Here is a 21,176-nt window from a genome sequence, read left to right as displayed (position 1 = left end):
AAACAGAAAATTTGCTAGCCAGAAAATTGGATTGGTGGGTCTGTACTACCTGATATATTCCTCATGGACATATAAACTGGTTCACTGATACTGCGTCATGTTTCACACTTTGCTGGTATTAATTTAATCGAACAGGTTTGGCAGTAGACAGCTCTGTCTGTAATAAACAGCAGGTAGTGCTTGACCTGGAGCTGAGGAGTTTCAGTCCAGACCAGTCGCTAGAGATGGTGTACCTAGCTCAGTGGACATAATAGTGGTGTGATGTCTAATGGTTTAGTCAAGCCTTACCTACTGGAGCAGCCAGAAGGGGATTCTGGAGCCACTGGAGAAAAAGTGAGCTCATGTTCTTGGCCCAGAGCATCTTCAAGAACCCGCCATCAACAATTAAAGGGGTTGCCCCATCTCAAGGATTCTATCTATATTGGTAGCTTATGTAAATCGAAGCCTTTTTGTAAATATATTGCTTTCGAAATTCTGTTTTGTTTGCCTCCAATGTGACCCTATTCTTCCCATTGTTTACACAGTGTTGCTATAACCACGGACCTGGGAGATAGGACAAGTGACGTCACTCAGTTTCGGCAGGACTATCCGTTCAGCTAATTACAGTTTGCTGATAAAGCCAAGTCTGTTATCTCTCTATGTAAACACACAGATAACATGGAGTCCCTTTTGTGCAAGAATCTGCAGATTATCTGATCAGCAGAAGTGTTGTTTGTCCCATTCAGCAGGAGGGAGGGGGAGGGAAAGAAATACAGGAAGTGAGATGCAGACACTGCATCCAGTCTGGACCCAAGTATTTGGTCCAACTGATCTTTAATTGATGACCTATCTTAAGGATAGAAAACTATTGTCCAAGTCTGTTTGCTACCCATCATCTCACTAACACCTCCACTAAGATTGACTATCAAGAACACCTGAGAGAAAGTAGAGAAGTAATGCTGATATTTTGGGTGGCATTAAAAGCTGGTCAGTGAGGTCAGTCAGTTTTTCATTTTTGGTTGGAGGCATGCTTTATCAGACATGCAAGCTGAGCAAGAAGCTTGACAGTATTGGGTCATCTTGAAAGATTTTGAGATAACTTACTATATAATAGGGGGGAATAATGAGACTGGGAAATTGAAAATGGTTGTGTAAATGTTGGGTTATCCACTAAAATGAGGACCTTTGACTCAAATTATAGAAATATGGATGAAAAATCTGATCATGATAGAAAGCAATTTCCTTAAAATGTAGCTACAGAAAGAATGGAAAGAAGGTTCCCGGGAACCCAATTATAAAGTATTTAGCCTGAAGGAACATTTACATTCTGTAAGAGGACATGTCACCGTGTCCAATGTCACTATAATGATCTTTTACATTCTGACCATTGTGTAGTAAGATCAATTTTTCTCCTGATAACAATGTTTCTAACTTCAGTTACTGTTCTTGTACTGAGACAACTGCTTTAAGTTGTGGGGCTTCACAGAAGAAGAAAACGGCTCCGGTTTCTGGTGCTCAGAGATGTTACAGAGAACGATTATACCTAGAGACCAGAAATCTTGGAATTTTTAATGTGGAATAAATAGTGAAAATTAAGAAAGCTTAATAGAAGGGTTAGTAGTTTATTTTTGTCAATTCACAAAATGAAGTGAATGAAGAAAATCTCATCAATCTTTGGTATGATCTTTACCCTTTGGAGGAGGAATCCTGGAAGAGATGATCCGGCCCCCGCAGAGACCTGATCTCATCATCATCCAGTCTGTCTGGGATTTCATGAAGAGACAGAAGGATTGGATAAGCCTACATCCACAGAATATCTGTGCTTACTTCTCCAAGATGGCGGAACAACCTCCCTGCCGAGTTCCTTCACAAACGGCCTGCAAATATACCGAGAAAAACGAATGCGGTTTTGAAGGCAAGGAGTAGTCACACCAAATATTGACGTGATCTAGATTTTTCTTCCATTGATTCTTCATTTGGTTAATTGGCATAAATAGACTATTAAAACTTCTATTTTTTAAGCATTCTTATTTTGCAGCATTGTTTCCACACCTGCCTTCATTTCTTGATGGAGATTATGTCCATCATAAGGTTAAGAATGGTAAACTTTGGCTCCTTAGTACAGATTTGTACATACATTTCTGTGGGCAGCTTATTTTCCAGGGGAACCAAGGATCAGGCATGATCACATTCAACATGTATGATCCTTTCTCCCCCCCCAAAAGGTCCTCATACACGTAAGATGGTTGACCTATCCTGCTAAAATCAGCGGGATAGTCCAACTTTTCTGTAATCTGGGTCTTTACACGATTATCATGGTATCAGTAATACAATCTACTGTTCTATCGTATGTCATCATTATCTAAGACGAGAGCTATTTATAATGCCGGAGTCAATGTTTCTTTTTCAGGTTCTATCAGATGATTCATTAGCAGACAGGTGCTTTAATCAACATATCTGAGTCTTTTGGCTCATCCTCATGTCTCAAGATTTCATCACACGCAATCCCATCTGGTTATTCAGTCTGATCATTTCATAGATACAAAAATAGAAATACTACTGACCTCAATAGATTGGTTTATCTACCAGACTTCTATATCAACTATACCATGTTAGCCATCGTTATCTGTCATTAAAGAGGAATAACCATATCATTTATTGGTGGAAACAGAACCCGATAGGTAACTAAGAGGTTCTATGTTTCCACCAATAAAATAAGATTATCTACAATTTTCCTTAAATATGTTCCCAAACCTTCAAATCCATCCTTCTAATATACTGTATACACAAACTCTGAGCCCAACCTGCACAGAACCCAATTTGCAAAGAAAAATGTTTTTTTGTAGGGGTGGTCCTCTCAAAGAAAAACATATACAGTATACAGGTCAATGAGAGTGTACAAACGTCTAAATAGTGATGAAAGAGCCAAAAATCATGTACGGTATTTTATGCTTGATAATGACACATGACACACAACCAGGCCTAGACTGGAACTAATAAAATGTCCATGGTACTGTACATAAGTCAACCAGGACCATATACCCACAGGGGACCCCAACTCTTTCTTACTCCCCTGGTGACCTGTATATTTCATAGTTCAGGATGGTCCCATCATTCTCGACCTCCAGTATGAATTTCTTCTTGTTCCTAGTTGCCAGCTTAGCTCCCCCTCACATTCCTGGTCTCTAGCATGGCATCTCTGTAAACTGCAGTTCTTAGTCTGCTTCTCCTCTCATTACTCTCCTCCAAAAAGGTATCTCTTTAAATATTGATCCTCAGCATGGTACCCCTCCTGGACCTCACTGTGTCTGCCCCTTCTTATTACGGGTTCCTACCATGGTTTCCTTCTCATTCCTAGACCCCAATATGGTTCCCCGATCTACTTACCCTATTGACTGCTAATGTTGACAATACTTGCTGACATTTCATAGGCCAAAATGTTGCAATAATACCCATTTTGGCTTGGGGAAGACATGAAAACCAGACGTTTTAAGACCAGTTCCTGAGATTGTCCTGGCAAAATTGGGAATGTTGGCATGTATGCTCGGCACCCCAATGGCAGACTGCATTGACTATGACATGGGATGTCTGTTCCTGGTGTGATCCTGATGTCCCTATGCAAGGCTCTCACACTTTCTTGTTGCAGTTCAGTTATCCGGCTCATCACAGACTTGCTTTCATATTGATCTCACAGGGTATATAAGTCCTATGTGTGTTTTTTTCAAAGGAGTTCCTACTGAAAAAAGTGGGTATTTTATTGGGTATGGGGGTGTCTGCTTATAGAGAGGCAGTTTCCATGATGGGAGGAAAATTAGTCACTGAAAAAGTTCTTTAAAAGAGGTAGACACACTTCATTTTAGTTTAAAAGCCACAATACTGGCGTACTTGTATGCCATATATTTGAATATACTTCACATGGTGTCTGATGAGCAAAATGCAGCGCGGCATAAGGAGTGTCTCAATAGCCATCACCCCTTGGCAGATAGATGTATACAAAAAAACCCAAAAAACTTGAGAGTCTTCAGTAGTTGATACCTTTTTAATGGCTAACAAATAATGATGACAGATTACAACGTTTCGGAACTCTTGGCTCCTTTCTCAAGTAAATGGACATGAGCTCTACTGTATGTGTGTGGCAGGACATGATGAACCATTTGGGCAGACCAGTCCCGATCATGAATTGTCTGCGGGCACTATGGATTGGTTTGGCATTTTAAATGGTCGCATTTGCTTTATAGTAATTATTATGCTCAGATAGGTAACAGCTCCTTATAGTCCTGTAGTACTTGTGATCTGCCAGAAGGGGGCATTACATGGATGTGGCTTATTAGTCACACATGAAATAATATGGCAGAGCAGAGCTTCTTCATGGTTATACCAGCCCTCTTCATTAGAGACATTTATCATGAGTTTTGGGTCATCATTATTAGTTAGCCATTAAAAACGTATCAGCTACTGAAGACTATCAAGTTTTTTGTTTTTTTTTGTATATTTCCTACCCACTGGCTATCACGGTACAAGAACAAACATTTTCCTTAGCCAGATGTAGTATGAGGAGATCTTGTATATCACATACAATTTGCAACAAATTATTCAGAAATAATCCCCAATCCCATCAAAAAGTCCATTTTCGCTTCTGCCACTATTCTTAATGCTGGAGTAGAAGGAACTCTATACAAGTACCAACAGCCTGTCATATATTACCTCCTAGGGCTTCTCTAAGTGTCTATGGAACAAGTCTAAAGCTTAAACGCATGTAAAAGTCCCCAAAACATTTGCAGGTAGCAATAAATGTAAAGTATTTGAGATTTCCCACTATATAAACTGTAAAGGCACTTATATTATTTATCCCATTACCTGCACTCTATGCGATTTACGCAGGCGGCAAAATAGGTCCCCTGAAATTTATAGCATATTAGCAAAATGTCTCCAATCCTTCAGCAGTTTCCAAACATTTCTCACTCTGTCAGTCACAGAATTACAGCTTCTGAAAACACAACGCTTTGGCACATGACACATTCTCCAGTTTTTGTCAATGTCTGAGACAGAATTCTGGTGTATTTTGCTCAGTAAATTTCCAGAAATGGATATATTATATACTTGGCTAGAAATTGTGATAGACAGATAGATAGATAGATAGATAGATAGATAGATAGATAGATAGATAGATAGATAGATAGGAGATAGATAGATAGGAGATAGATAGATAGATAGATAGATAGATAGATAGGAGATAGATAGATAGATAGATAGATAGATAGATAGATAGATGATAGATAGATAGATAGATAGATAGATAGATAGATAGATAGGAGATAGATAGATAGATAGATAGATAGATGATAGATAGATAGATAGATAGATAGATAGATAGATAGATAGGAGATAGATAGATAGATAGGAGATAGATAGATAGATAGATAGATAGATGATAGATAGATAGATAGATAGATAGATAGATAGATAGATAGATAGGAGATAGATAGATAGATAGATAGATAGATAGATAGATAGGAGATAGATGGATCGATAGATAGATAGGAGATAGATAGATAGATAGATAGATGATAGATAGATAGATAGATAGATAGATAGATAGATAGGAGATATATAGATAGATAGATAGATAGATAGATAGATAGATAGGAAATAGATAGATAGATAGATAGATAGATAGATAGATAGATATTGTAGCAATATTTCTATCACAGAGAACATTGACTGGTCGGATGCATCTGCTTTGTAGCATATAAGTGACTGGAGAAATAGCCCAAAGGTGGCTATACACATTAGACTTACAGTACATCAGCCAAAACCACCTATATAAGAGGGACTGGCCAACTATGTAATGTGTATGAAATGTGTACAGATGTGATGTTTATTCAGCATATGCTGGGGGAAAAGGAAAGGACATGTTGAATTTCAATATGTCTGATTGTTTCTTCCACAGGAAATAAGCTGCTGCCAGAACAGAACACACGTAGGCTTGGTTGTATCAGACCTGCATGTCTATGGGGAGTTTGTTAGGAAGGTGTTGGTCAACAAGCTGTTGAAAGTATATGACCAGTTTAAGGCTAAGGCCCCACGTTGCAGAAATGCAGCTATTTTGTTGCAGATTTTGCTGCAGTTTTTTAGCCAAAGTCAAGAAAAGTAGATTGTGATCGATATCTTTTGTCCTGGGGAACATAACGGGAAAGCCGACAGTGCTCTGAAATCAGTGCACTGTCAGCTTTCTAGCGGTATATAAAACCGCATGTGCCTGAGGACATGAAAGGTCCTATGAGCACAGTCAATAAACTGCTGTCTCCGCCATCTTTTTTCTTGATATGTAATGGGCTGTTTGGTGCAACAAGGGTGTCACAACAGCACTCATCGCACCAGAGAGCTATACTTTCTAATGTTTAGTCTTCTATCCTTCCTTTTCTTCTTCCTACGACTCACATGTATTATTGCTGGGCCTTGTTAGACGTGGCAGGGAGGGAGTTCTTTGGTGTGATGAGAGCAATGGTGATGCCCTCTTTGCACCAAACAGTTCATTGCCAACTCCTGAATAAGGCTAATATCCCAGCACTGGTGGTCCGGACCAGGAGGCAGAAGAAGTGTTTTGTTCTCATGAGCCCTGGTTATCTGTTCTCCTAGTTCAGTACGGCCTGTTCTGGAGACACATCACTTCTCATATCAATGTGCGCTGTCCTCTCCTTACTCCGCTTCCCAGACCTATCTCTTACATATCTTATTCTATTTCCGAATGAAATGCTTCAAGAACGCAAACAACAGAATACCTTGGAATAATATATTAAAAACTTGCCTGTAAGACTAGATTGATGGATTGGGTATACAAGTGATGAGATTTGTTTGGAGATATCGTCTTATTGGCCCATTACCAATCTGATAAGACCAGTTTCCATGACAACTGACTTTGGTTGAGAAACGAAAAATCTAAAAAAAGATGCGGCAGGTATCCTCGTCTATACGCGCTTCCTGCTTTTATTTTTTTTTCCACCTGTACAAGTCTTATCCTGAAGTTATTCTTACTGCAAGTCAGATGAGTTTGATACATACATTTTCCTTAGGTAATAATTATCTGTCTAGTAAGTTCTATTATTATCTGACAACAGAAGTTATTTATAGAGAGACAACGGGGAAGCTTTTTAAAGGGAACCTGTCACATTGATATGGGACACTAAACCACCTACAGGTCCTTATGGTCTGGAGGTTTGGTCATGGCTGCCGATAGGCCAGTATTACTGCTACTGGTGTCAGGGGCCTGGCCAAATTGAAAAATGGGGGGTGCCGGGTTTTGGCCCGCCACCGTGTGCCGGCCCCCTGGCGGCAGCAGTCATTGGGCCCAGAGAGCAGCGCCGAGCTCCAGCTCCTCGCACAGGCACAGTACTACCCGTATTGAAACCGGCAAGTGGGTAGTACTGACGTCACATCGCGCCTACAACAGTATTAGCGAGAGAGAGCGGCGGGGGAGCGAGGAGAAAGTAAGTGTAATGTGTGTACACATTGAGGTGGAACATGAAACTGGGGGCAGATGAAGGAGAGGATGGCATGACACTGGGGGCAGAGATGGAGAGACATGAATCTGGGGGCAGAGATGGAGGGACATGAATCTGGGGGCAGAGATGGAGGGACATGAATCTGGGGGCAGAGATGGGGGGACATGAATCTGGGGCAGAGATGGGGGGACATGAATCTGGGGACAGAGATGTGGGGACATGAATCTGGGGACAGAGATGGGGGGACATGAATCTGGGGCAGAGATGGGGGGGACATGAATCTGGGGGCAGAGATGGAGGGACATGAATCTGGGGGCAGAGGATTTTAATGATTCTGGAACTTTAGCACTCACAATAGGAAGACAGACACACTTGTCCTAATAAATTCTCCCTTGTAAGGCAAATCATCCCATTGGAGATTGGATTTAATGGGTCCATTTTTAATGGCCACCTTAAAACGATTTTTATCCAATGGATCAGTGGCTTGAGTTAAAAAAAAACAGGGTCGGTCCCCAAAACAGGAGACACTGCTCTGCTTTATAGCTGCTCAGGTGAACTGGTAAGGATAATACACAGAGCAATCCCCCTATAATAACTCTACTTCAAGGAAGGTGTTTCCTTTTGACAAACTCTTTTGGAAAGCTCTACGACCCTTTTTTAGGGCATATGGATGTCAAAAAGAAGATTGCTGCTTAGGATTCTCCTTAGAAGCGGGCCTCTAACAAGCAATGTCTGTTTCTGGCGTCAATGGGATCTACTTTCCCAACATCAGCAAAAATGTGCCCTTAATATGTCATGAATGAGAAAGCTCTTACTTGCATCAGTTTTAGTCGCAACCTATAAAATAATTGGTAGATGATGGCTAAGTAGTCCTATTACCAGTCTGATAATCTGTCCAGTGCGGTCAGCGAGTCAGGCCTTATGATAAGCCCTGCTGTGCGGCCATGGACTCGCCAACATCCTGAGCCTCTACACTAATGTCGCACTCATACAACTGAAGCAATTACTCTACTTATTTCCCCACAAGGTCTTCATGTCTGCAGCACATGGAGCCACTTAAATCCAAAAACATTAATCTTAAAGGAAGAAGAGGTGTTAAAGGGCTTATGTGAGAAATAAAAAGTTGTAACATTACATTCATTGCGTTGGATAAGCAGACGTACGCTATGTTCACAGTGGCACTTGAGCCTCTCTGTCCCAGATTCCACTTAAAATCGGCGGAGATAAAAGTCTTGCAAGGAGGACTTTTCTCTTCGCCATGTTTGGCGGAAACTGGGTGGAAACCTGGCGGACCCTATTATAGCATGTAGCCGCTTTTCAAGTGGACCTGAATGCTAGTGTGAACCTAGCGTTACTCATGTAGATGAGGGTCCACGATTACTAAATCTACGAAGAGCAATGGGACACAGTAACTCTATGTGTTCCGCCTCTTCTGTCTGTTCTCCTGCTCCTTGTTGAAACACTGACCTCACTCTTTTTCTGTTACTTGTTCATACAGTAGAGCAGAGTTGGTCAAGTGATCTTGTTAGCAGAGGACATGTTGCCGTCTGTGGAGCACCGACAGACACTCATCTATATGATCAAGACCACTTATCGTACCCCTGACCCTGGTCTATAGTCTCTCACTCTGCCAAATCAGTATCCCTACGCTATGCTGAGGAAGCCCAATAGGCCGAAACAGCGCTGTCCATAGCTGGGAATCTGTTCCTTTTAGGATAGTAATACTAATTTGGCAATTAAATCCGCATCATGATTAATTAGACTTTTTAACTGAGTTATGCATGATGTTAAGGATGCTGCCCTCTAGAGGACGGTGTACAGAGTGCACTGTTCTCCTAATTACATCCTGGAGAATAGATTTGCATATTTTTTACTAAGACCACTTATCTAATTCCATGAATGACCTGTTCCATCTTTTTATTTCTCCACACACCCGCTTTAACTTATTGGGGACATCCACTATACATTTAAAGCCTAACTAAACTTTCAGACAACTTTTGATTTTTTGACAGTATTTATGTCATTAATACATTTTGTAATATACTTTATTAACACATTGTGACTCCTTTCTGTGAAACCCGGCATCTCTTTATTCTTTCCCATATTCTATATTGTGATATGTCCCATGCTTCTCACTGTGTATGGAGTAGGGGCTAAGTGTAAATGAGGATAGGGGATTACTATAATGTAAAAAGTGCTCTCTTCTCTTCTTTCATATGACTCTAAGGTTGCAGTGCTATCTATGTTACTTTCTGATATATCACTGGTTGAAAACTCAGTTAAAATTGGGATATTCATAGGAATCTCCTTTTTCGTGTGACACCAAAAGCAATTTTATACGTTTTCCAATACCTGAGATATAACTGTTTGAAGTGACCCACCCCTGCCCTAATTTTTTTCTTCATCTTACACAAGCCTTACTCCCTACACAGGAATACACAAGTGCAAAAGCAAGGGAAATAATGGAGAGACACTGGATTTCACAGAAAGGAGCCAAAATGTATTAATGACACAAATACATCCAGAAAATCAATCAAAAAGTTGGATGTATTCCAAAATCGTATAAATAAAAACTACAGCTCACCTTGCATAAAACAAGACCTCAGATACCTTGGTCAGGGAAAAAATGTGTATCAGAATATGAAGACTCAAAAAAAAAAATTGTTAAAAGTAGTAAAGAATAAAAAAGCTAAATAATTGTACCAATCTATTATATAAAGTTATCATGCTATTTCTAATGAAGTAAGAGCTGGCTGTCCTTAAAGGGATGAAGTAAGAGATGGCTGTCCTTAAAGGGACGCTCTATTCACATTGTCTTTCCTTATCCTGCCTTTTACCTTATTCTATGGAGAGGGGAGGGGTGAAGATGATTCTGAAAAGATACACATAACTACAAGTGCTACATTCTGCTATGCTGTGACTCAGGTAGCTCTTTTAACACTGCTAAGTTACAAGATAATAGGCTAGAAAGCCACAGAATTTCACAATAATTCAATTACCAACCTCCCCCCTCTCTGTAGACTTCTGTGATTGAGGTTAATACAGAGAAAACACACAGCCTGAGTGAACATAACGTGGAAAAGAGCAGCCCGATAAGTAGAGAACAAGACAGATTTCCTTAATAAGATATATTACAAAGTTTCTAATATCTACATGCGCTATTCATTTATGAGAAGATACTTTATACTTGCTGGTATACGTTACTTGGCCCCGGGCATGGAATAATTTTTACATAAACATCGCTCACTAGCGCCATCCAGACATTAACATGTCCTTGGCATTTGGCCTGTAGAAATCTAACATTAATATATTAGTACAGTAATAGCTGCCATTATACTCCATGAGCATGTCATGAGCTTGAAAGGATCTGCAGCATAATGAATGCAAATAGCCATTATATTAGCAACCAGGCAGATAAAATGAACCCGACTATTGACTGAACCACTTATAATTGACTAAACCACTTACAAATCTCTCAGATAATCTGATCTAAAAATGCTTATACTGTTACCTTCATTATATTATGAACTCAATACAGAATATGTAAAATATCACATTTTAGGTGTAAGGCTTTTGGGACTTCATCTATTCACATAGAGAGGTGGTCTTACTTCCAGGATCCCAATTCTGATGGCTTATCCTGAGCACAGGCCATCAATATCTGCCCCCCCCCCCATCATCTGATTGAAGGGGTCACAGTGCTCAGCCAGGTGCCGTGGCCTCTTCACTGTTTACATGGATACATATACCTACATCCTATACATCATACCCTCTAGAATAGGATGATGCTACGACACCGTGCACTGCCATTTCTAGATAGACTGTGCGCTTGGTTGCTGCAGTCCCTTGAAACAACTGAAAAGCAGAAAAGGTGATGGCACCCCCTCACAGTCTTACATTGATGGCCTAGTCTAACAATAAGCCAACAAAATTTTTAACCCAGAAAACCCCTTTAAATGATTGCATACTCCCCACCATATAAAGGGAAACTGTCAAGTCTGTTTGGGGCACTATACCCCCAATGATCCAGTGGTTTAGTGTCCCAAATAGCCCTATGCGAATGACGTGCATGGCCACCAGGACAAAAAAAACCTCTTTATACTCCTGTGCACCTCTTCACTGAAGCCAGTGTAGTATACCTTAGCTTCTATGTGCATGTGTCGGACCTCAGGCGCATGCGCAATGAAGCTGGGGTGTACTTCTCTGGCATCACTGTTGAGCGGTGCAGGTGCCCGGACCATCACAGATGAGTTTGTTGAGACTCATTTGACTCATCTCTAGGAAAGTAAATTTTTTTAAATTGTGGCTACGTTAGGATAGGGCTATATGGAAGATTAAGATACCAGTCCATAAGGATTGTAGAAGATTTTTTGTTCCAAAGAACCCTGACTGGTTCCCTTTACAACAAAAAGTCCATGTTCTCTTACCTTTGGAAGTGAAGCTCTCGAGCCTGAGCTCTGAGTTGTCATTGTAAGGACAGTTGTAATTCCCAAAGCAACTCTAGCGGGAGCAGCGTCCATATTAATCCAGAAAGATACCCAGGATAAGATGACAATGAGTAAGCTGGGGATGTACATCTGTATCAAGTAATAGCCCATCTGACGCTCCAGGTGGAACTTCACCTCAATGCATGTAAACTTTCCTAAAAATAAATCAAAACTGTCATTGATGCGATCAAGATCAAGATTATTCATCAAATAATACGCTACGTAATAGAACTTGTCATATATTTGACCGTTTTCATGAATCTCTCAATAGACTATTCTATGATTGATCCATGAAAACGGGCCAAACCAATTCAATGATACAAACACAATATTTGGGTTGCAATTCACAAAACTGCCATGGGGTGGCCACATATAGACACACATAGCATATCATTCTGTGACAGAATATCCTGAAATCTTTTTTATTTTTTTATTTGGTCATTGGTCATTTGAGCTAAGCTGCAATAACAGACACAGCCTGAAGAAAAGTGTGGCGCTGTTATAAAACATATTCTAATCTCACTTTGACTCTTAGCCTGTATCCACATGTCCACGTGTATGCTGTCTGCATTTTTCAAGTACGGAATATATTTCCATTCATTTCAATGTATTTTTTTTAAGACATCCCATTTTTTTTTATGGACCATGTACAAAACAAAAAAACAGAAAATTATTGTTTTTTTTTTTTGTTTTTTTTTTACTGCGTAAGTATCATGTGCATGCACGTCTCCTCTGTTTTTCATGAACCCAATGATGTTGAAAAGTACAGGAAATGTTAAAAAAAGTTCATCTTGAAAAACGGATGACCACGGAAGGCACACGCCAGCAAATAAGCAGGATAGCGTGCATGACACGTCCCCAAAATGTGCATGTGTGAATACGGCCTAAGTCTCATAGACATTACACCACCTTGTGACACGTTCCCATCTTCCAAGCATTAAGTCTAGACATTTTACATGCTTCCTGCGCGGTAGTAAGAAGGAATTAGAAGTGACACAGGAATTCTTCTCTTCTCCTCTCTGCAAACCTTCCTTTATTTTTATGTAAAGTTTTTACATTGCGACAGCACTTCCTCCACTGCCTGTGACCCTCTTGTACTTGAAATCCACAGGATATTTTTTCTACCAGTGACAGATGCGAGTATGACACATATGGCTGAATCTGCCACGTTTCATTATGAGACTGAACACAATGACACAACTACGTTCAGGCTTATCTGGGAAATTATGGCTGCGGTTAAAATGTATTCATTTGGAAACAGTCAGGAGCCTGTCTGCGCATTCATCGGCTCCTCTCCACAAATAAAATCTAATGAACTCCCATCAGTCACAGGAAAGCTTCAAGGAGTCTCCTGGGAATATTTTTTTTCTTCTAGGAATGATAGTGGTCTCTTTGATTTATTATGGAAGCATTTGAAGAAGACATGCAATATAGGCACAAGTGTATTCCGGATAGATCACACAGCATATGTATGCACGGATAGTCCCCTATCTGATTCTACAATACACCAGAGAACAATATTATGACCTTCACTGAGCACAATGAAAGGAAGAGCATATAAGACACTGTATGACGCAGCACTACAATGCTTTATAGCACTTACCTCCCAACAGTCAGTACAATCCTAGAATCTCAGGCATCTCTACTCTTATGGGTTACATAGACTGGAAATATTTCTACTGCTGCATACAATGTAATCTCAGGTGGCGGAGTGTACAAAGCTCTGAGTTATTACTTGCAGTACAATACTATATATACATTAATAGGAATAGGAAAGAATTTTTTCTGTCTATCTATCTATCTATCTATCTATCTATCTATCTATCTCCTCTATCTTCTATCTATCTATCTATCTATCTATCTATCTATCTATCTATCTCCTATCTATCTATCTATCTATCTATCTATCTATCTATCTATCTATCTATCTCATATCTATATATCTATCTATCCATCCATCCATCCATCCCCATATTATCTAGCTAATTTCTTTCTTTCTTTTTCTTTCTTTCTTTCTTTCTTTCTTTCTTTCTTTCTTTCTTTCTTTCTTTCTTTCTTTCTTTCTTTCTTTCTTTCTTTCTTTCTTCCCTTCTTTCTTTCTCTCTATCTTTCTTTCTATATGTTTTCTCTTTACTTCTTTATTTCTCTTTCTTTTTATGTATCTATTCATTTATCCAGTACTCCTTCTCATCCATTATGCCTCTTGTTCTTTGTCTCTATCTCTATATCTCTCTATCTCTTCACATTATTGTGATTTGTAGTATTACATAGTGATATAACCATAAAAGAATCTACTGTAAGGGTGCATTCACACTTCGGATACACTGACTGATTCTGAATGTTAAAACACGTTCAGAATCAGCGCTTATAAAGCAGATCCCATTCATTTCAACGGGGAGTCGGCATACGAGCACTCCCCATTGAAATGAATGGGCTGCTTTTTTCTCTATGGGCCCTTTCACACGGCGTAAGCGCTCGTCTTATTCTGAGCCATACACGCGAGCACTTCTAAACACTTCCCATTCACTTCAATGGGAGCGCTCATAGAGCGTAGAGGGTGAATGCACCCTTATAACAAGTTATCTCTGCTGTGTATTACAGAGACATTGTCATTAGCTGGCCATCAGTTTTTTGCCATTGCAAAAAAAAAAAAAAAAAAAAAAAATCTAAAGTTTTGGCACACAACATATGTGCATTAAAATTGGTGATGCCATATGAAGTCTACTTTATATTATTATTATTATTATTATTATTATTATTATTTTATCTATACTGTAATTGGTTTAATATTTGCTTAATGGATTAGATGATAGAAAATTAAACACTCTATCTATCTATCTATCTATCTATCTATCTATCTATCTATCTATCATCTATATCTATATATAGTATTGCCATATCAGCTGCCCAGTAAGTTTATGATTTTTTTTATATCTTTCATCTGCATTAAAACAATTCCATCATATTTCTATGGTTACTGATCACTGGGCTGATTTATGAAGTTGTCTAGAAGAAAAACTGTCTGTATTGTCCATAGTAACCAGTCACAGCAACAAAGACAATTTTTCTTCTAGACAGGTTCATAAATCTGCCCGGTGATCAGTGAATGATGTAAAAATCACAGAATATTTTTTTAATGGAAACCTACAGAAACAAGAACTTCAGTAGCTACAGAACTGTATGTAGTCTCCAAAATAACAAAGCAAGACTTAATACAGGTGAGGCCGAACAAAAACAAAGCTCTAAATCCTTAAAGTCTAAAATATTATCTTTATTATACATGGGTAGTACAGGTGAATATAAGAAGGTTTGTAAGATATCTTGTGAAGAAAAAAAATTCTATTCTCTACTTCTCAGGCTGTTTTCTTCCTCCTTCACTCAGGCTCTTATCTCAAATAGCATCTGTATCTGTAACCAGTCTCATACACAGAAGTCTATGGAAGGGGTGGGGGAGGAGGTCCATGTGGTTTAAGCACATGATTTATGCAGACACCGAGCACAAAGTACACAGATCCTATTATAGTCTATGGGGTCCATGTGGTTTCTTAGCTAACTCATTTTAATGCGTATAGGTTTCTGTTCGGGAGGGGTCCCCAAACGGACTCTCCGAACAGAATCCAAAATGCTGATGTGAACTTTAGGTAAGTCTGAGTCATTTCAGCACCATGGACAGTATATAGCTATACACAACTGTATATGTTTATAGAGGATCTATAACAAAGTGATTTGGAAACACTTGTATGGGAGCAATAAAATACAATGGTTATATAAGTAGACCTAGCCTTTAAACAAGGGTGATAGGGGCCTTTAGTCAGACATTTTGGTACAGTATGTTATGCTTTTTAGTATTTGCTTCTAGTTATTCTTTAGCAGTCCTGTTTAGTTACAACTTGAAATAAAAACCCATTTATAACCTTGGCTGACATAACCCATAAGGTATAATTTTGAGGTCGGATACAATTTTTTGGTGTAAATGAAGGGTTTGTAATATGAATAGGAATTAGTTTCAATAGTATTATTCCAGGGTAGATTCATAGTAATACATGAATTTCCTCCTAAAGTGCAAGTGAAGCCTAAAGCCACTCTCAGCATGGAGTTACAAGGGCTTTCCTGGTTCATGGGGTTTTTTCCTAGGGCTCAGCTTTCCAAACATGTGTAAAGAATATCCTGGCAAGATAATTGGATTTACATGTAATTAGAATATTGTGCCTGTAGTAGGAAACTAAGATCTGCTGAGCACAGACTGACGTGGGTGCATGTAATGTGGTCTATAATAGTCTATACTCATAGTGCAAAAGTTACCTACAACAGTAATAACATTTTATATAATAGAATATTAAACAATACAATATTATACAATATAATAGTAATCACATGATCATATTTACTAGCCCGAAAACTGTGACAGCACAATGAGAAATTTTAAGGGAGTCTTTTCAGAACCCTATATGTCTTTTCAGAACCCTATATGTCTCTTCACAACCTTATATGTCTCTTCACAACCTTCTATATCTCTTCACAACCTTATATATCTCTTCACAATTCTGTAAGTCTCTTCAGAACCCAACATATTAACAAGTCCCATGGATAGATGTGGATCTCTGAATAAAACTGTGTTTTCCCTTGTGAATTCCTGGCTCCATTGCTGAGATATCACTGTTTTTGTCAATGAGCTCTTTCTTTTGAGCAATGAGGGTGTTGCCATTGATCCAAACAGTTAAGCAGACATGCCCTTATTGCTTCTAATAGCTTCAACAGACAAAAACAGCAATATCTCAGTATTTGAGGCACCGATTCACAACAGAAAAACACTGTTTGATTCAGGTGACCCTAAATCTGGTGATAGACCCCCTAAAATGAGAATCCATGAAAACTTTTTCTAATCTTTTTTCTATTTTCAGCACATAATTATGGGGAAAGAATGAGCTATAAACAGCAGCTGTAGAAATTGTCTTTCTGGTGGGACTTGAATGTAAGAATACTAAGTCAGAAAATGACCCATTATTTTATATGAAGAGTGTTGTGGGCATGCTCTGTGACAAGCATAACTGTTAAAGAGGACCTTTCATGGTCCGGGGCACAGGCAGTTTTATATACTGCTGGAAAGCTGACAGTGTGCTGAATTCAGCGCACTGTCGGCTTACCCGATCTGTGCCCCGGGTAAAGAGCTAGCGGTGCCGGTACTGTAGCTCTTTACAGTCAGAAGGGCATTCCTGACAGTCAGTCAGGTACGTCCTTCCTCAAAGCAGCGCCTATCGCGCTGTACAGTATGAGTGGGGAGGAACGCCCCCTCCCCTCCTGATAATACTCGTCTATGGACGAGCACTGTGAGCAGAAGTGGAAGTGGAAGGAGAAGCTAAGTTGTCCCATTACCTATGGTCAATTATGTGATCCTATGTTATCTATATTGTAGCTTTATAATATAAGGAGGGAACTACTGCCCCTTCCAAAGGCAGTCCTTAGGCCAGGGCGCCACGTGGCATTTTACAGCTGCAGCGTTTTACAGTCACGACATTGTGGATGGGATTCTATCGCATCCTATCCACACACTGTGGAAAACTATGTGCTGCGGACACACTGCCATTTCCAAAACTGTCGCGATTTTATAAATCGCAGCATGTCAATTATATCTATGGAAATGCTGACTGTTTCCCTATACATATAATTGAAGTAGAAAGTCCACAGTGGAAACCTCTGTGGACTTTCTTTGAAAAGCTCTGTGGTAAAAACTGCAATGCGATGTTGTTTTAGTTTTCCATGAAGCGCTTTTTTGCTGTGGGGCGCTACGTGGAGCCTTAGCCTTAATGTACACAGAACAAGCTGAAAAGTAATCTCTACATATAGGAAGCGTCAATCTATTCAGAGGCACAGGGGCCTGTGTAAAGTTTTCAGAATTGTTTTTCTAATATATAGATGGTACCGTGGAAATAAACATAATGCTGCCAAAATCTTGGACCTTGGTGACATGGTAAACATCAATTCCATTCACTTCTGTTACATAGAGCAGCCTTCATCCTAAACTGGCCTGTGCGCCTAATCTCCCTGTAACAATCATAAGGAATCTGCAATCTTTTGAGCTCTGAGAACAGACATTTGTTAGCTATTTTGATGTGCCAGAAAAACTTTGCAATGTGACCACGGGTTTATCTGAGGATGATTTTTTATCATTTCCCATTCATAAAAGAAATAAACATTAGCAAGACTTTTACTGAGAAGGAAATTTCAGCAGAGTCTATCAATGATTTCTGCTGCGTCTCTGCAAAAATTGTATCCAGACCCCCTGTGGTCAATCAATAGCAGCAATACAGCCAGACGGTGAGAAGTGAACGGAGGAGCTTAGGAGACAAAGTGAACGCTCTGGCCAAATTTCTTCACTTCATTCTGAGCATTCAGCACAGACCACAGGAGGTCCAACTGCAATTCTACAAATTCGGAGATACAGTAGACTGTGGGTTGCTGACACATGAAAGCCGTGCTTAAAGAGGTTGTGTCATCAATACAAATGGCAATAAGTAAACTCAATATGAATTTTAATGTAATTTTGTAAAGTATTGTTATAAAAAAAGGTTTCCTTGATTAAATATAACAATTATCTGCTTGTAATAGCTCCCCCTGCTGTTCACAATATATAGGTCTTTGCATGTCATTCTATTAAGGCTCTGTTAATCATGCATGCCCAATAGAATACAGTACAGCTTCTGATGTATCCTCAGTGACAGAAGCAGGGATATCATTCTAAATAGCAATACTTTTCTTTGAAACCCTAAAATACATATTCTGTTGGTTTATCATTGTTTGTATTGAAGGAGCCACCCCTTTAATGCTTAGTCCTCTGAAATAGGGTGCATTCTCGAAAAGGTTATTCCAGTCACAACATGTTATCCCCTATACACAGTCCGACAGTTGTAACACTCCCACGACCACAAGAACTGGGGTACTTCAACGTAAACAACGTACTTCTACCGCACCTCTAATGAAGTGCGCGGCAGCTGTGGAATTTTTTTTTCTTTTTTTCTATTCTAGCACATGACAGGGCCACTCTGAAAACATACTGAGCGGCCCTATCCTGAGCTGGTTTAGACCTCTGCGTCTCAGTGCAGAGGTGTCATCACGCTGCCTGTGCCGAGACATACAGTCCTATGAAAAAGTTTGGGCACCCCTATTAATCTTAATCATTTTTTGTTCTAAATATTTTGGTGTTTGCAACAGCCATTTCAGTTTGATATATCTAATAACTGATGGACACAGTAATATTTCAGGATTGAAATGAGGTTTATTGTACTAACAGAAAATGTGCAATATGCATTAAACCAAAATTTGACCGGTGCAAAAGTATGGGCACCCTTATCATTTTATTGATTTGAATTCCCCTAACTACTTTTTACTGACATACTGAAGCACAAAATTGGTTTTGTAACCTCAGTGAGCTTTGAACTTCATAGCCAGATGTATCCAATCATAAGAAAAGGTATTTAAGGTGGCCAATTGCAAGTTGATCTCCTATTTGAATCTCCTCTGAAGAGTGGCATCATGGGCTACTCAAAACAACTCTCAAATGATCTGAAAACAAAGATTGTTCAACATAGTTGTTCAGGGGAAGGATACAAAAAGTTGTCTCAGAGATTTAACCTGTCAGTTTCCACTGTGAGGAACATAGTAAGGAAATGGAAGACCACAGGGACAGTTCTTGTTAAGCCCAGAAGTGGCAGGCCAAGAAAAATATCAGAAAGGCAGAGAAGAAGAATGGTGAGAACAGTCAAGGACAATCTACAGACCACCTCCAAAGAGCTGCAGCATCATCTTGCTGCAGATGGTGTCACTGTGCATCGGTCAACTATACAGCGCACTTTGCACAAATAGAAGCTGTATGGGAGAGTGATGAGAAAGAAGCCGTTTCTGCACGTATGCCACAAATAGAGTTGCCTGAGGTATGAAAAAGCACATTTGGACAAGGCAGCTTCATTTTGGAAACAAAAATTGAGTTGTTTGGTTATAAAAAAAAGGCGTTATGCATGGCGTCCAAAAAGAAACAGCATTCCAAGAAAAACACATGCTACCCACTGTAAAATTTGGTGGAGGTTCCATCATGCTTTGGGGCTGTGTGGCCAATGCCGGCATCGGGAATCTTGTTAAAGTTGAAGGTAGCATGGATTCCACTCAGTATCAGCAGATTCTTGAGAATAATGTTCAAGAATCAGTGACGAAGTTGAAGTTACGCCGGGGATGGATATTTCAGCAAGACAATGATCCAAAACACCGCTCCAAATCCTCAGGCATTCATGCAGAGGAACAATTACAATGTTCTGGAATGGCCATCCCAGTCCCCAGACCTGAATATCATTGAACATCTGTGGGATGATTTGAAGCGGGCTGTCCATGCTCGGCGACCATCTAACTTAACTGAACTTGAATTGTTTGTCCAAAATACCTTTATCCAGGATCCAGGAACTGATTAAAAGCTACAGGAAGCGACTAGAGGCTGTTATCTTTGCAAAAGGAGGATCTACTAAATATTAATGTCACTTTTCTGTTGAGGTGCCCATACTTTTGCACCGGTCAAATTTTGGTTTAATGCATATTGCACATTTTCTGTTAGTACAATAAACCTCATTTCAATCCTGAAATATTACTGTGTCCATCAGTTATTAGATATATCAAACTGAAATGGCTGTTATAAACACCAAAATATTTAGAACTAAAAATGATTAAGATTAATAGGGGTGCCCAAACTTTTTCATAGGACTGTAGACGTCTTATTGCTGGGTGAATAGAGGAGGCGGTGGCAGCAGGAGCAGCAGTGGCAAGGTAGGTAAGTAACATTATTATTATTTTTTTAAATAGGTCGCTACCGGATGGAGTATCCTCAGCAGGTAGCAGCCTATTTACCTACCTCCCCAGGCCTGCTCATGGCCGCCCCCGCTTCCCCTTCTGCTATAGGATGCGGGAGGCGGCTGTGAGCAGGCCCAGGCCACGAACCCACTACCACTATTATTTTACTTGGGAGTCTTTTCAGTATAATAATCAGAGCCCCAGGGGAGGTGAAGGAACATAATAAACGGTGTTAATCACCTCTACGGGATCCAATGTTAATCCTAGCAGGCTGCGGGCCTGTATGGTAATGTCCCAGACCACGGGACATCTGGGACATTACCATACAGGCCTGAAACCAGTGCTAGCAGTAGTAGTAGTAGTAGATTCCTATTTGTTC

The 21,176-nt window shown here is 39.7% G+C and overlaps 1 protein-coding gene across 3 annotated transcripts in view; it reads right to left on the bottom strand.

The window, feature by feature from the left end:
• The window catches only part of GLRA2 (glycine receptor alpha 2), a 155,537-nt gene that overhangs the window by 71,263 nt on the left and 63,098 nt on the right, over positions 1 to 21,176 (bottom strand). For all 3 annotated transcript variants that reach the window (XM_075263677.1, XM_075263676.1, XM_075263678.1), the window contains exon 7: positions 11,909 to 12,123. In XM_075263677.1, coding sequence (XP_075119778.1) covers positions 11,909 to 12,123 — 215 coding nt within the window. The remainder of the gene's footprint in view (positions 1 to 11,908; positions 12,124 to 21,176) is intronic.

Source organism: Leptodactylus fuscus, chromosome 2, assembly GCF_031893055.1.
Source record: "Leptodactylus fuscus isolate aLepFus1 chromosome 2, aLepFus1.hap2, whole genome shotgun sequence".
In the NCBI taxonomy this organism is placed as follows: Eukaryota; Metazoa; Chordata; class Amphibia; order Anura; family Leptodactylidae; genus Leptodactylus; species Leptodactylus fuscus.
The sequence above is the reverse complement of the archived record's forward strand: the minus strand, read 5'-3'. Positions and strand labels throughout refer to the sequence as shown.